Source organism: Oncorhynchus clarkii, chromosome 26, assembly GCF_045791955.1.
Source record: "Oncorhynchus clarkii lewisi isolate Uvic-CL-2024 chromosome 26, UVic_Ocla_1.0, whole genome shotgun sequence".
Taxonomy (NCBI): Eukaryota; Metazoa; Chordata; class Actinopteri; order Salmoniformes; family Salmonidae; genus Oncorhynchus; species Oncorhynchus clarkii.
This window is the reverse complement of record NC_092172.1, coordinates 25,093,558-25,107,614: the sequence shown is the minus strand read 5'-3', so window position 1 is coordinate 25,107,614 and position 14,057 is coordinate 25,093,558. Positions and strand designations below refer to the sequence as shown.

Here is a 14,057-nt window from a genome sequence, read left to right as displayed (position 1 = left end):
ATTTACTAAAACATCTGTGCCCAATACACTGCAGGGAATTCTGTGTCTGATCAACAGAAATAACAGAGCAGGGACCAAACAAAAGAAACAAAGGCTGTAAATGTATGAATGTGCCGGTCAGGTAAAACAGTGTAACCTTTCCCTTCCTACCCACAGAGCCTAGGTGTCTCTCAGAAAAGACAAGTGCATAAATGTTACTATAATCAAAAAGACAAAAAAATGCCAGGTGAAGCAATGTGTTTGCTCGGCTTCAATGACTGCTGACAAACTGTGCAGATCCTAGAGATTAAGGAGTGGATTTACATGTGACACTGATACTTGTAGTTTCACATTTCATCCTGTCACTGAATAAGGAAAAAGATCAACAATGAGAACTTTCTGCTCTATAATCACAGTCAGATAGCGGGAAATACGTTCATGGCTGTGCTTAAACTGTCTCATGTAAACATGTCATATTTGAGAAATAGCCTCGTTCCCAATGTGATAATGTGCTGAGTGTACTTTCTAAATGGGATTAACTGTTACAGTTGGCACCAAATTCAATGAGTAAACACATGAAGTGGCTAAATATAGTGCAGGTCAAATGTATTAGCCTACATCTAGCACACATAAGCAACAGAGGCAGAGATAAAAATGTATGTAGTCATTGAGTGTGATGGTTAAATAAAAAGGTTAAATAAATGGTGTAAGAGTCTGGTGCAATATATAGTGCATTCAGAAAGTATTCAGACCCCTTGACTTTTTCCACATTTTGTTACATTACTAGGACCGTGGCGGTCACGAAATTTAATCAGCAGGTGATTGTCAAACAAATAACTGGTCGGTCTCACGGTAATTGACCGTTAATTAACATAAACACATTTAGCATCTCCTGGCTTCTACACAGAGCCTACAAGCCACTGATGCAGACCTTTGGAACATATACACTTTAAAAAGCCTCATAAATCCATGTAATATAGCCTACACCTTCACAATAAATCCATGTAATATAGTCTGCACCTTCACAATAAATCCATGTAATATAGCCTACACCTTCACAATAAATCCATGTAATATAGCCTACACCTTCACAATAAATCCATGTAATATAGCCTACACCTTCACAATAAATCTATTATTTATTTTAAACAGGTCTAAAGAAACATGATATGAAGAAAAAGTTGTCTATTTCAGAAGAACAGAAACGCATACTCTGAGTTGTCCTTATGTTAGGCCCTGATCTGGATATGCCAAATAGCTGTAGTCTACACTAGTTAATTTAGCAACAAGATTTGCTTAGAATTCTGTGCCATTATTTTATAGTATGAAGAATACAATTGAACATAGCTGAATAAAATATAAATATTTTCTCCAAATGATTTGAGGGAGTGCGCACGTGCGGCTATTCTGTGTTGAGCGGTTAACAAAGAAATAGCTACTCCTATATGCTTAATTTAGAGTTATTAATGTAACTTTAGTTGTTCTACAAACGTTGGGCTATATGTTTTGATTTTTAATACATTGTAAGGCTGCACGATGCGACTAATGATGACTTGAAAAAAAGTTGCTTGAAAGGCATGAGCTCTCCTTTGTTTTTTCTCAGGCTGTACACTTCATTTGTCTCTCATTCACAATTTGACAAGCACTTGACAGCGCCCCAAATTTCACAGCGGCATCCCCTTTGTGGCTGTAATGCACCCTAGAAAATCCATGCCTTTGCGGCCAGTGGCCGTTGTGCCCTTCTCCCATCACGTGAACGTTTATTTCATACAGAAATATACCATTTACAGAAGTATTCAGACCCTTTACTCAGTACTTTTTTGAAGCACCTTTGGCAGCGATTACAGCCTCAAGTCTTCTTGGGTATGACGCTACAAGCTTGGCACACCTGTATTTGGGGAGTTTCTTCCATTCTTCTCTTCAGATCCTCAAGCTCTGTCAGGTTGGATGGGGAGTTTTGCTACACAGCTATTTGAAGATTTCTCCAGAGATGTTTGATAGGGTTCAGAGTCCAGGCTCTGGCTGGGCCACTCAAGGACATTCAGAGACTTGTCCCAAAGCCACTCCAGCGTTGTCTTGGCTGTGTGCTTAGGGTCATTGTCCTGTTGGAAGGTGAACCTTCACCCCAGTCTGAGGTCCTGAGTGCTCTGGAGCAGGTTTTCTTCAAGGATCTCTCTGTACTTTACTCTGTTCATCTTTGCCTCCCAGTCCCTGCCGCTGAAAAACATCCCCACAGCATGATGCTGCCACCACCATGCTTCACCGTGAGATGGTGCCAGGTTTCCTCTAGACGTGACGCTTGGCATTCGGGCTAGAGTTCAGTCTTGGTTTCTTCAGGCCAGAGAGTCTTGTTTCTTATGGTCTGAGAATCCTTTAGGTGCCTTTTGGCAAACTCCAAGCGGGCTGTCATGTGCCTTTTACTGAGGAGTGGCTTCCGTCTGGCCACTCTACCATAAAGGCCTGATTGGTGGAGTGCTGATTGATGGGGTGTCCTTCCTCACAGAGGAACTCTGGAGCTCTATCAGAGTCACCATTGGGTTCTTGGTTACCTCCCTGCCAAGGCCCTTCTCCCCCGATTGCTCAGTTTAGACTGGGGGGGGGGGGGGGGGGGGGTCTATGGAAACAGGATGCACCAAAGCTCAATTTTGAGTCTCATAGCAAAGGGTCTGAATGAATACTTAAATAAGGTATTTCTGATATTTAATACATTTGCAAACATTTCTAAAAACCTGTTTTTGCTTTGCCATTATGTGGTATTGTGTGTAGATTTTTTTATATCCATTTTATAATGCTGTAACGTAACAAAATGTGGAAAAAGTCAAGGGGTCTGAAGCATGTGGCCTATTCAAATGCACTCAGTCAGACAGCACTCTTTGTGGCTTCTGGAGAACTGCTGATAGAAGGTGGTGTTCCACTACCAGTGTATAAAAAGTCCCCCAGCCCAATTGTTGTTACCTGAGGGGATGTTGCGTCAGGGCCTTGCAACCAGTTTGAAAAATACAACTCCCAAACTAGTCCTCTCATCTCACCTTTGCGTAAAATGGTAATAGGAGCGGTGGTGCAATGGGTGTTGTTGGCAGGGTAACCACCTCTGCTATTCTGACCACTCTGCCCTGAAGATATGACGCCTGAATCAGACAAGATCCCCTGTCCAGCACTGGCTCTGCTGACACCACTTTGTGTTTGGATATCCAGGAACTTGAGCTCTCTGATGTCCATAGCACTGCACAGAATGTAAACATTGACATGTTAACAGCAGATTGCTTAAAACAAATAAGTAGGCCCCTATGTCTTTGTGAAATGACTAGATCAATGCACAGAATGTAACTAGTATGTCTGTAGCCTGAGTCTCAAATCTGTTTGTGCCGTCTTGCCAAATGCCAACTCCTATGTCATTGTCACCGCAAATGATTTCCTGAAATCTGTGACGCAGGCTAATCTTTCTGTACTTCACCATGTGAAAGCCTTACCTGAAGGTGACCTCAGGGACAGGGCACCTGACCCCATTGTGGAAAGGTTGTCTGAGAGAGATGGTCTGACTAGTCTGGTCCACAGATGACACTTCTCCCTGGTACATGCCCAGGGTTGGTCCACAGTTTATTGACACCAGACTTCCCAGCCAGTCTGCAGCCATTCTCTCTGGATCTAGGCATATATGGAAGACAGACAACAACTTCACAAATACATTATAGCTTTCTGACCAATGAGACATTAATAGTGGAACACAGTCTAAGGACATGGTTACAGGTCTAAAATATGACTTCCATACCAGTTACATTAGCTATACAATGGGCTAACAGCAGGGGGTAACCACCGAATTTTGTAGATTACTACTAACGTTAGCTATCTAACGTAAACTGGCTACTCACTCATCACTTACTTACTCTGGCAATTACATCGTTAGCTAGCTAGCTAGGTAAGAAACAAACTGGCAATGTAGCTGTCAAATACCCTAGTTAGCTATCACTGTGTTAAATCGGTATCTAGCTAACTAACCAAATCACGTAATTGGCTAGCTGTTCCATTCGAGAAGATGGCTAGCTAACTAACTAAATAGGTAGCTACTAAAATTGAAAAGAGTATACCTTGTTTTTGTGTATGATGAGTTTTTTTGTGATGAATTTGCTAGTTTGCTAACAAAACTTTCTGAACTCGAAGAATCAGTGTTGTTTCCTGTTCACAACGTCACTTCCTTAGCTTTCCCCACCAGCGTTCATTGATTGTTTATGCGGGAGGGGGGCACCAATGAGGGCACCAATGAGGGCACATGTTGCTGCAAAGGTGTATTAAGGTAAATGCAATTATTATAAACAATTAAGGCATTATTTATAATACCAACAAAGGTTGTTTTAAATCATTGCACCAATGGCAAGTGTATAGCTTATTTACTCATAAAACGTGCTCAGTTTGTGTGCTGATTGTTTTTATAGTAGAAGTCCAAGTCTTGTACACGGGTAAGTGATGATATCCAACCCTATCTTATCTAGTAGTGTCACAGATTTACTCTTTGGTCAGCCAAATACCGACGTCCTCTCCTAATAGTTGGCCTGTGTATATTAGCTTGTGAATTGTTGCATGGGTTGCCAATGAGATAGGTCAACACACTCAAGAAAAAAGAGTTAATTGATTTTCTTTCATTTTCAGCTTTTATTTCAGTAGCTACCTAGATAGCTATCAACAACACAATGCATAGTGTACAGTTTGGGCTTTAGTTTACAAGAGTCCTTCGTTACATTATAAAATGTTGACATTTATAACACAGTCAGTAATACATACATATTTTAGTATCCTGATAAAGTCATACAAAGCCACCATAATAAGTCACCACAATATATACACATTTTAGGCACATTTCAAAAAGGATCACATGTTGGTGGCATACAAACATAGCTTCAGTGTGTTGTGTCCACATTTTACTGATTTATTCAGTGGAATAAAAAATATCTAGCTTAGAAATGGGAGGATACATCCATTCAACTACCTGTGATCTATGACCACCTGAACAATAACTCAAAAGTACGAGAACAGGCAATGTAGCAAAAAATTCTACACAAACATGGAACTAAAAACAATGCTCTTTAACACCCCACCATGGGTTTATGTGTATGTTTTATAGATTCATCCTCTTTAAAGCGATCTGATACAGTATATGAGCTGTGATCAAAACAAGAGGAGAAGTAAAACACAATTATGTAGACAAAAAGGCAGCTAAACAGCTATAGTCTCTCCTGATATCTCCTGAAGAAACACCTGACAAACTCTAGTAGGGCCTGTAGTATGCTGGTCATAGAAACCAATCACCTCTATGAGTTTGTGAAGGTCCTTTATCCAATTCAACACTTGTTTGGAATCCATCTACAAACCGTGTTTCAGATTATAATTTTATCGATTTCAAATTGTCTACAATTTGACTCAGTTTTCCCTCACTGTTAATTCTCCTATGAATCAAGAGAGGTGTCAAGCCCAGTCTTTCCTAGAGAGAAAATGTGCAGCTCATGCCATAAAGTATGTAGGGCTAACTATAAATCAGTTATAGTGATGTTGAGAATCATAAATGTGACCATGGCCCTCACTCTTCCTGCCCCCATGGCCGCAGGCTAGCCTTCAGCTGACAGCGCTTGTGCTTCATGGTGAGGCCGTACTCTGGGGTCATGTCCAGCGGGTGCCCAGGTTTCTCCTGGAAGCACAGCCTTTGGAGCAGGATAGCCAAGAAGAGGTAGACCTCATTGCGTCCGATGGCCTCACCTATGCAGCGGCGCTTGCCCATGCCAAATACGAGCACCTTCTCCCCCTCCAATTTGTTGAGTTCTGTGCCATCAGCACTCAGGAAACGGTCAGGGTTGAATGAAGAAGGCTCCTTCCACAGCTCCCTGAAGACCACAAAGGTAACATTTTACATTAGGTTCATGTTATACCTGTGTAGTAACACTGTAATTACTGCAGTAACAACACTGTTGTTGCACAGTAGTTGCATAGTAATGGAGTTGAGAAGTTTTAGTTTGAAAATCCTACTCACGGGTCATGGTTGACCTGCCACTGGTTGATGAAGACACAGGTGTCCTTGGGAATGAAGTAGCCATTGAGCGATGTATCCTTGACTGTGCTGAAAAAATATTGACAATACCAGAGTCAGACCATGCCATATGTGTCTATAATGTGTAACTGATATTGCAAATGTGTGTTTGGCTAACATTGCAAATGTGTGTTTGGCTGATATTGTAAATGTCTGTTTAGCTGATATTGTACATTTGTGTTTTTAGCAGGTGCAAGTGCAACTCACCAGTGTGGGATGGTGAACGGCAGGAAGGAAGAGTGCCGGAAGATCTCCAGGATGAAGGCTTCCAGCAGAGGTAAGTTGATTTTGTCTGAGAGACGGGGAGTGCGAATCATTCCCACCTTTTCCTCTGTTGGGAGGACAATAGAGAACATTGGTTATCAAAAAAGAATGGGATGCGTAGTGACAGGTCAGTAAGCCACAATATTTTGAATCATGACTCCATATAATTACATATAGAACTGATTTATAGGATCTCTCTGTGAATGACTCATTTCATTTAAGGAACAGAACTATCTGTTAAAACTAGCAAGTTTCAACTTACTCAGTTCCTGATGCAGTCTTTCCTGGATCTCTGGGTAAGCCACAAGGTACACAACAGCCCATGACAAAGCTGTGCTGATGGTGTCAAAACCTTGAGAGGGAGACAGAAGCCGCATTGCATAATTAAAACATCTTACAAATGTACATTTGTTCAAATGATATGGAGTGACTCAGCATAAGTGTTGCGTTATTTTAACTCAACTCACCTGCCCCAAACAGATCATTGACAATGCCCACAATCTTCTCATCAGACACCTGGACGTTGGCATTCTCATCTAGTTTCCTGTCCTCACAGTGGTCAATGAGGGAGTCAGTGATGTCACGGATGTTGTCCTGAAAACAGAACAATGGACAATCAGTATCACAGACAACAAACAGCAATAGATCAAACATTTTTTGAAACATGATGCAATGTATTATTTACCTTGTCATAGCTGTCATAGTGCTCACTGACAATCTTCTGCACAAAGGTGTTGAAACGGTCATTGATATCCATAAACCTCTTCATGGTGCGGTTGGGCAGGTAACGAAGGATGGGAATGAAGTCTGCAAGGTTGCCGCTGCCCACCACCTGCCCAAACTCATCACTCATGTTCACCAAGCCCAACAGCTCCTGGTCATCATGGCTGTAGCGCCGGCCGAAGCACATTCCACAGATGACGTTGGCCACCGATACAACAATATGGCGGAAGGGGTCAAAGCTGCCACTGACATCCATGACGGAGGTCAGCTGTTTTACCAAGTACTCTCCCTCCTTGCAGACGTGCTCCTCCAGGGCACAGGAGTACTCTGGGGTCGTTCCCTCCAGGGTGGCGAAAGAGCGGAGGGCGCTCATAGCTAGCTTGCGGCGGGCGCGCCACACCCCAGCCTTGTCGGTGCTGAAGGCCAAGCTCTTGCCGTCGTTGATGAATTTGAAGCTGTATAGATCGGGCCTCCCGGCGAAGTCTTCCCCTTGCTTGATAAGAGCCTGGCGGACTGTCTCACTGCCACTCAGAACAACCACAGGCCGCATCCCTATTTGGATCTGGAAGACTGAGCCGTAGCGCTCGCTCATGGCAGTCAGGCTGAGGTGAGGGTTATTGTGCACCTCCAGCACATTCCCGATGATGGGCAGGGGCTTTGGTCCTGGGAGCCGTTTCAGTCCCTCTGGGATCTCTGTGTGCATGTACTTCATGATCATGTACACCAGGCATAGTGTTACCATGGCCACCAGCCCCTCAGACGCAGAGACTGAGCCGATAATGGGTAGTATCATGAGAACCATTTGTATGTTTTATTTGTGGCTTCTGCACAATCTGTAAAGAGAGGTAGATGTTTTAGTGATTAATAGTGAGCGAGAAAGATACTCCAGCTGAGTAATAAACATTGCTGGAAAACATTGTTCGAAAATTGCATGAATTTTACGCATGGTGCACTCACACCGTTCACGCTTTTGCAAACCTCCTTACTCTACCAGTCTCGTACCATTAAACATAGGCTACATAAAAGACTGTATACATTTTACACTGTATAGTGTAAAAAAATAAAATAATGAAGACCTTAAACTGTTATATTGCCTACACGTACGTACATTTTTTTTCGAATAGATTATACGAAAAAGAAGACTCAAGAATAAACGGTACAAGATAACAGTATATAATGCGTGTTGGAGCTTGCTATATAAGAAAAAAAGGAAAAAAAACTGTACTAATATTATGTGCAAACGAATTAATAAATGTTATTTCGACACTTCATTCACAACAAAAAGACACCTGCTATTCCAACATATGTTTCCTTGTTCCTTATTAAATGTAAATATATTACATGCAGAATTAGTAATTTTTATTACCTTCCGTTATGAGCCAAATGAGCCGACTTGCAGGGAGATCGAAGAAGTTTGCAAGTGATGTTATATTTATACAAAGCCTTTTCTCTTGCTATAAGATAACTCCGTTTCTCTGTACTTAAAAGTAAGAATGGGAACTTCTTTTATAGAGCGCTTCTCAGCTCCATTGGCTGATGTCTGAGTGACGTAACCTCTCTCGCTCTCTCTTGGCTTGCCAGCAGCAGCGGCTGCCTCTGAAGGAGAGGTGTAATAAAATATCAAGCGGAAACATCAATGAGTACTGTATATACAATATAAGCTTGCCTTTATTATAAAAAGAAACGTCTAAGGAGTAAGATTTTTTTTTCTAAGAGTGCATGCTTTCACTGATATATAATTGATGGGCCCTATTGAAAAAATATATACATACAATTTCATATAGTTTGTTATAAAAAGATTTTAGAATGTCTAACCGTAGAGAAATATAATAGACTGCATATTTAATTTTCGTACAAGTCATTCTCAGTAGGCTATTCGACGTTCTTTTTTTACATTTAGAATTTTTAACATTTTTAGATATGCGTGCATTTTAGGTTAATATCAGAATGATTGGATGAGTCTCTTTTCAGATATTCATTAGCCTGTTGGAGGGAGTTATAAAACAGACTATACAGAAGAAGCCAGTTAGGTAAGAGGAATACATTGATTTGTGGAATGATCACCGATTATATTTGCAATTGAAGTAGAGCATGTTAAATGTGTTATTGTGTAATAACAATACAATAATACAATCAGACTAACTTTTAATCATAATATATCATCATAATCATAAGCACAATCATGTAGATGTAGACCTATAATCACTATCATACCTATTCATCATACTACACATTTTACTTATAATGTTATAGATGTGGTAATTATATTTGTATTTTTTGTTTTATTTATTTGTTTAGGCCTAAATATTTATATGTTTTTTATTATTAATTCATTACCATGAATGTTATGGTATTGGGCTTAATATTGCAGGCTATGGTAGGCAGTAGGCTAATAAGCCATATTGAAAAAAGGCAATTCATCCACTCCTTCTCATGTTATTAACTATTTATCTTAAAAGTATATGGAACATATTCATGAAAACAGTTATATAAAGCACATTGTACAAGGATGACAGTATTTTAGGGCCTGATCCAAATATTTATTCTCAATGATCTATTGAACATGAACTCTTCCACAACTAATTTAAGGACACAAGCTTAATCACTTTGGGCCCACAATATTTTCAAAAGTAAATGTACCATCAGTGTCTAGTCTGTTTCCAGTGGTATTCATTTTTATATTTTATTATTAGCAAACATCAACATTTCTTCTTTGAATACTTGTTCCATAAATTAATTAACAGGAAACTGTTACGCATTGGTTATTAAGTCATAAACCCTTTGGCAATCTTTCCTTTAGGCCTACTCATTGCAACAGATTTCGATAGCGTGCAAAGGTGTAGCCTATCCCAAGCGGGACAACTTACAGCCCCGAAGTACTTTTAATCAAGAGACTCATCTTTGACAGTTTGATAAATCTCACTCAACCAACCTGTCAACAGTATAACGGTGGTGCATATAAGGACAATGGGAAGACGTGTGCGTCTTATTAACTTATAGGAAACAAATGTAGCCAACCTATCAAGTGTGTCATGGAGGATAAAACATTCGATTGAGATAAGAGACTATATTGTCTTGTCTGCTTGTGTAAGCTATCCAAGGTGTTTGACTTCGGATCCCTGTTGTGTTAATCAATATCCCAATTGGAACTTACTTAGGGCGGCAGGGTAGCCTAGTGGTTAGAGCGTTGGACTAGTAACCGGAAGGTTGCAAGTTCAAACCCCCGAGCTGACAAGGTACAAATCTGTCGTTCTGCCCCTGAACAGGCAGTTAACCCACTGTTCCCAGGCCGTCATTGAAAATAAGAATTTGTTCTTAACTGACTTGCCTGGTTAAATAAAGGTAAAAAAAAAAAAAAAAAAAAAAGTTATATGTATTAAGACCCAGAATAGAGTCTTCTAGACCTCAGCATCTACAACACACCATTCTGAGCGGGGTCTGTTTTGAAACAAGTCGTGATAAAAACTGTCAAATGCCATCGCGTGCGTGTACCTGTTAGCAGTCAAGTTAAAGATTGGCCAAGTTGCGTGAGAGCGTTTTGGCCAAGCCCTCGCCTCCCCCAGTCCTTGGTTAAGGATGCTGGGGTGTGGGGGTGGGGGAGTATTCTGTCAGCACTGCAGGGGTGAAAGGGTGAATGAGTTCATCATTACCCGTACAGTCTCTCTTCTTATAGGAAATGTACATCCTATTCCAGATAGCCTACTGACAGTGAATATATATCGACTCTGCACAGCAATACGAGGGATTTCCAACATAGTTGGACCATGAACTGATACAGCGGTAATGAGCCTATCGACTCAGAATGAAATTATATTATTTCCACAACGTATTTTGGATGCATATAAGCTTTTCCTGTTAACCAGCATCATATTAGCCTGGCTGTTATCCTATATGCTTTGATTGATAAACATAACTTGTTGCTGAGAAATCTCACTCGACAAATTCCTAATTTAATATCCACATGCATAATTAGACATTTAACCAAACCGTTTTTATGCACGCATATCTCTATCATTCGGGCCACAATGGCCTGTCCATATACAAATAAACATGCTGAAATGGTTTACTATTGGTTTGTAGGCATAGGCCATAGAAAAGGCATGGATGTTTTTATTGAGTTTAAGTTTTTATTGAAGACAGATATGGTTAATGAGGCTATATTTTAAGCATTCGCTTATCTCTTTGTTGTTTTATTTAAGTTGTTTTCTATATCATAATTTTCATCATGTAAATGGATTTATATTAATTGGCTTTTGTCTACTTTTTTTGTCTTGCCTGTATTTCAACTTCCAAGACCTAATGTGTTATTGTCAAGGCGTGAGTTGGGGTGGGAATTCTATGTTTTGTGTTTCTATGATTTTCTATTTCTATGTTTTGGCCGGGTATGGTTCTCAATCAGGGACAGCTGTCTATTGTTGTCTCTGATTGGGAACCATACTTACATAGCCTTTTTCCCGCCTATCTTTGTGGGAAGTTTACTTTCTTTATGGCACTTAGTCTTAAGCCTCACTGTTTTGTTTTGTTTTGTTTTGTTTTGTTTTGTTGTGTAGTGTAGTGTAGTGTAGTGTAGTGTAGTGTAGTGTTTTGTTCTGCGTCTTTTCTTAATTAAAGAACATGTACGCTCACCACGCTGCACCTTGGTCCGCTCCTTTCAACAGCCATGACAGTTATACATTCGGTTTGGGGTTAACTGTAGGACTGTATCATTCACAATGGGTTAACTTTATTGTTAAATTTAAATAATTAGCATAATTCAACTTGAAGACGTCTCAAGACATTTAAGTGCAGATTTCAGTGTATGAATGTGTGGCTATTAGAGAGCCTCATCATTAGTTTCCTAATTAGTTAAACATTTGGATGATCATTCCTGGAATCCTGGATTACAACTAGTAGGCAACCCAAAATGTGCAGGCTTTTGAGGAAAGTGTAGTGTAACTCCAACAAGATAAAACGCCAACGTGTAATTTAAATTCTGAAAAAAAATAGACTACATTTTTCACTGTGAGGCATATGAACATTGAGAAACGCTCTAAATCGCTTATTTTTTTATCCGAGATAATTGCCAAACTCATTATGATGGATAATGCCAGTCGCTGGGCTTTCGCCCACTCACCGCCCGTGCACCTCAGCGCAGCGTCCCTGCACTTGCAGTTCGCGTGAGAAAGGGGAGCTCCGGCATGGAGGGGTGGGCTTGGTCTTCCGGACAATCCTAAATCTGCTTGGTCAGTCAATTGAAGGCAGCAGCCCCTGGAAAGACAAGGGTCTTAAACGCTGCAGAACAAAGAGCGAAGGACGTGATACTTTTTCTTGGTCACGGAGGTGCGCATATTCGCGCGCTACAGCTTCTGTAAATGCGAGGATCTTGGCCTTTGGAGTCATGCGATCTACCACTCAGACTTCACGCAGGCATGCAACTGGCTGGCTGAAGTCAACTGCTTAAATCCACCAAATACCAATTGACCTGCATAACCTTCGCGTATGAACTTGGAAAACAAAGTCAAGTTCTCCAAATGAGACTGTTCACTGCTACAGCATGACACAGTCAAAGTCTGATTTCTTAAGCATACACATGAAGTATATAATCACACTAAGCATTACGTACAGCTTTGTGATGGGAGAGGGAGACGATAGCGTGAGAGGCCATGGGACGGACATTATTCCATACAAGTCCAGCATTCAACGTAAACATCATCAGGATCACACCCGTTTGAAATAGGCTTCTCTGTTCATATATGGCTATGGCTTACACGCCACTCTCTGCTCATCATTAGGGACTTGCTCAATGACCTCCAACAATTTGCATGACTTCTTATTGCAACGCAGGTTCGGTTATCTAACAATCACCGTTGCAAATACATGGAATTCAATTCAAATTGTATTGGTCACATACACATATTTATGTTATTGCGGTTGTAGCGAAATGCTTGTGTTCCTTGCTCCATCAGTGCAGTAGTATCTAACAATTCACAACAATACACACATCTAAAAGTAAAATAATGGAATTAAGAAATATATAAAATATTAGATCAAGCAATGTCGGAGTGACATTGACTAAAATCCAGTAGAACATAATACAGTATATCCTGTACATGTATGAGTAAAGCAGTGTGTCAACATTATTAAAGTGACTAGTGTTCTATTATTAAAGTGGCCAGTGATTCCAAGTCTATGTATATAGGGCAGCCATTGAGGACAATAACGTGACAAATATCAATAAGAAATGTTAGAGTAGACTGTTTAGTCAAGTTAGGGTCACACACATACATCCATGATGTCCATTTACAGAGCTCACATCATAACCAAAACACTGTTTAGCCCACAGCAAATTGAAATTCCCTTGAAGAATCTCCCTTTCTGAGTAATGACTGTAAAGGCAGCTGAAGTCTTCAGTTCTTTGGCACGCAACAACCAAACACCTGTCACACACTTTCAAACCAGGTATGTGTGTGTGAGTGTGAGGGAATTTTTCGTGAGTGGGTTTGCATATGTGTGAGGGCATGTTGTTGTTTGTGAATGTTATGGAGGAGGTCAACTAACCCCTGTACACAGACTGGTAGTTAGAGCAATTAACCACTCAGGTGACAGGTCAGATTGGTGCACTCATCTCTCAGTCTTTTATTCTAGTCTGTAAACACTAGACAGAACAGTCTGTGCTACCAGAGGTTTGGAAGTGTCTTCTTTGAACTCTCAGCAAAATAAAACATGCATGAACAGAGACAGGAGGGGAGAGAGAGACAATATCACCATTGTTCATACACGCAATGCCAAAGCACACAACACTTATTTATTAACATGTTATTACTTTTTATACTCTGTTATTACTGTGTTTTATTACCATGTTATTACTGTATTACCACTTTTGTTATTACCAATTCTATGGAGTAACGTAAACCCTTAGGGCAGTACTTGTTACCCTGAAAAAGCTAATGACACCTCCTACTATGCAGATGTTTTAGGTTTTAGGGATGATCATCTGAGAGGGTTTGCCTCCGTCTTTCCTTTTGTCTTGAAGACGGCG

At 40.4% G+C, this 14,057-nt stretch overlaps 2 protein-coding genes across 3 annotated transcripts in view; both read right to left on the bottom strand.

Annotated features, from left to right (window-relative positions):
• LOC139384736 (enhancer of mRNA-decapping protein 3-like) overlaps positions 1-4,180 on the bottom strand; it is a 35,738-nt gene extending 31,558 nt beyond the window's left edge. Inside the window, exons 1-3 of the mRNA XM_071129599.1 lie at positions 4,065-4,180; positions 3,450-3,624; positions 3,009-3,202 (exon numbers count right to left, since the gene is read on the bottom strand). Coding sequence (XP_070985700.1) covers positions 3,009-3,202; positions 3,450-3,613 — 358 coding nt within the window. The 5' untranslated portion in view covers positions 3,614-3,624; positions 4,065-4,180. The remainder of the gene's footprint in view (positions 1-3,008; positions 3,203-3,449; positions 3,625-4,064) is intronic.
• A 426-nt stretch (positions 4,181-4,606) lies between these two features.
• LOC139384735 (cytochrome P450 1A3-like) lies at positions 4,607-12,453 on the bottom strand. 2 transcript variants are annotated; one of them, XM_071129598.1, is made up of 7 exons: positions 12,153-12,453; positions 7,002-7,872; positions 6,784-6,910; positions 6,579-6,668; positions 6,260-6,383; positions 5,996-6,082; positions 4,607-5,849 (listed from the first exon to the last, which is right to left on the bottom strand). In XM_071129598.1, exons 2-7 carry the CDS (start codon positions 7,839-7,841, stop codon positions 5,549-5,551), a joined length of 1,569 nt encoding a protein of 522 aa, XP_070985699.1. In that variant the 5' UTR covers positions 7,842-7,872; positions 12,153-12,453; the 3' UTR covers positions 4,607-5,548. The 2 variants fall into 2 exon arrangements, with proteins under 2 accessions (XP_070985699.1, XP_070985698.1); XM_071129597.1 differs by lacking the exon at positions 12,153-12,453 and adding an exon at positions 8,406-8,534.
• Between the last annotated feature and the right edge of the window lie 1,604 nt (positions 12,454-14,057).

Bases quoted from the DNA above. Each gene is read 5' to 3' on its own strand.
- LOC139384735 (XM_071129598.1), bottom strand. From the start codon at position 7,841: ATGGTTCTCATGATACTACCCATTATCGGCTCAGTCTCTGCGTCTGAG. The intron at 6,911-7,001 runs GTAAATAATACA...TTCTGTTTTCAG, and splicing joins ACTATGACAGCTATGACAAG to GACAACATCCGTGACATCAC. The intron at 5,850-5,995 runs GTGAGTAGGATT...TGTGGTCTTCAG, and splicing joins TGGCAGGTCAACCATGACCC to GGAGCTGTGGAAGGAGCCTT.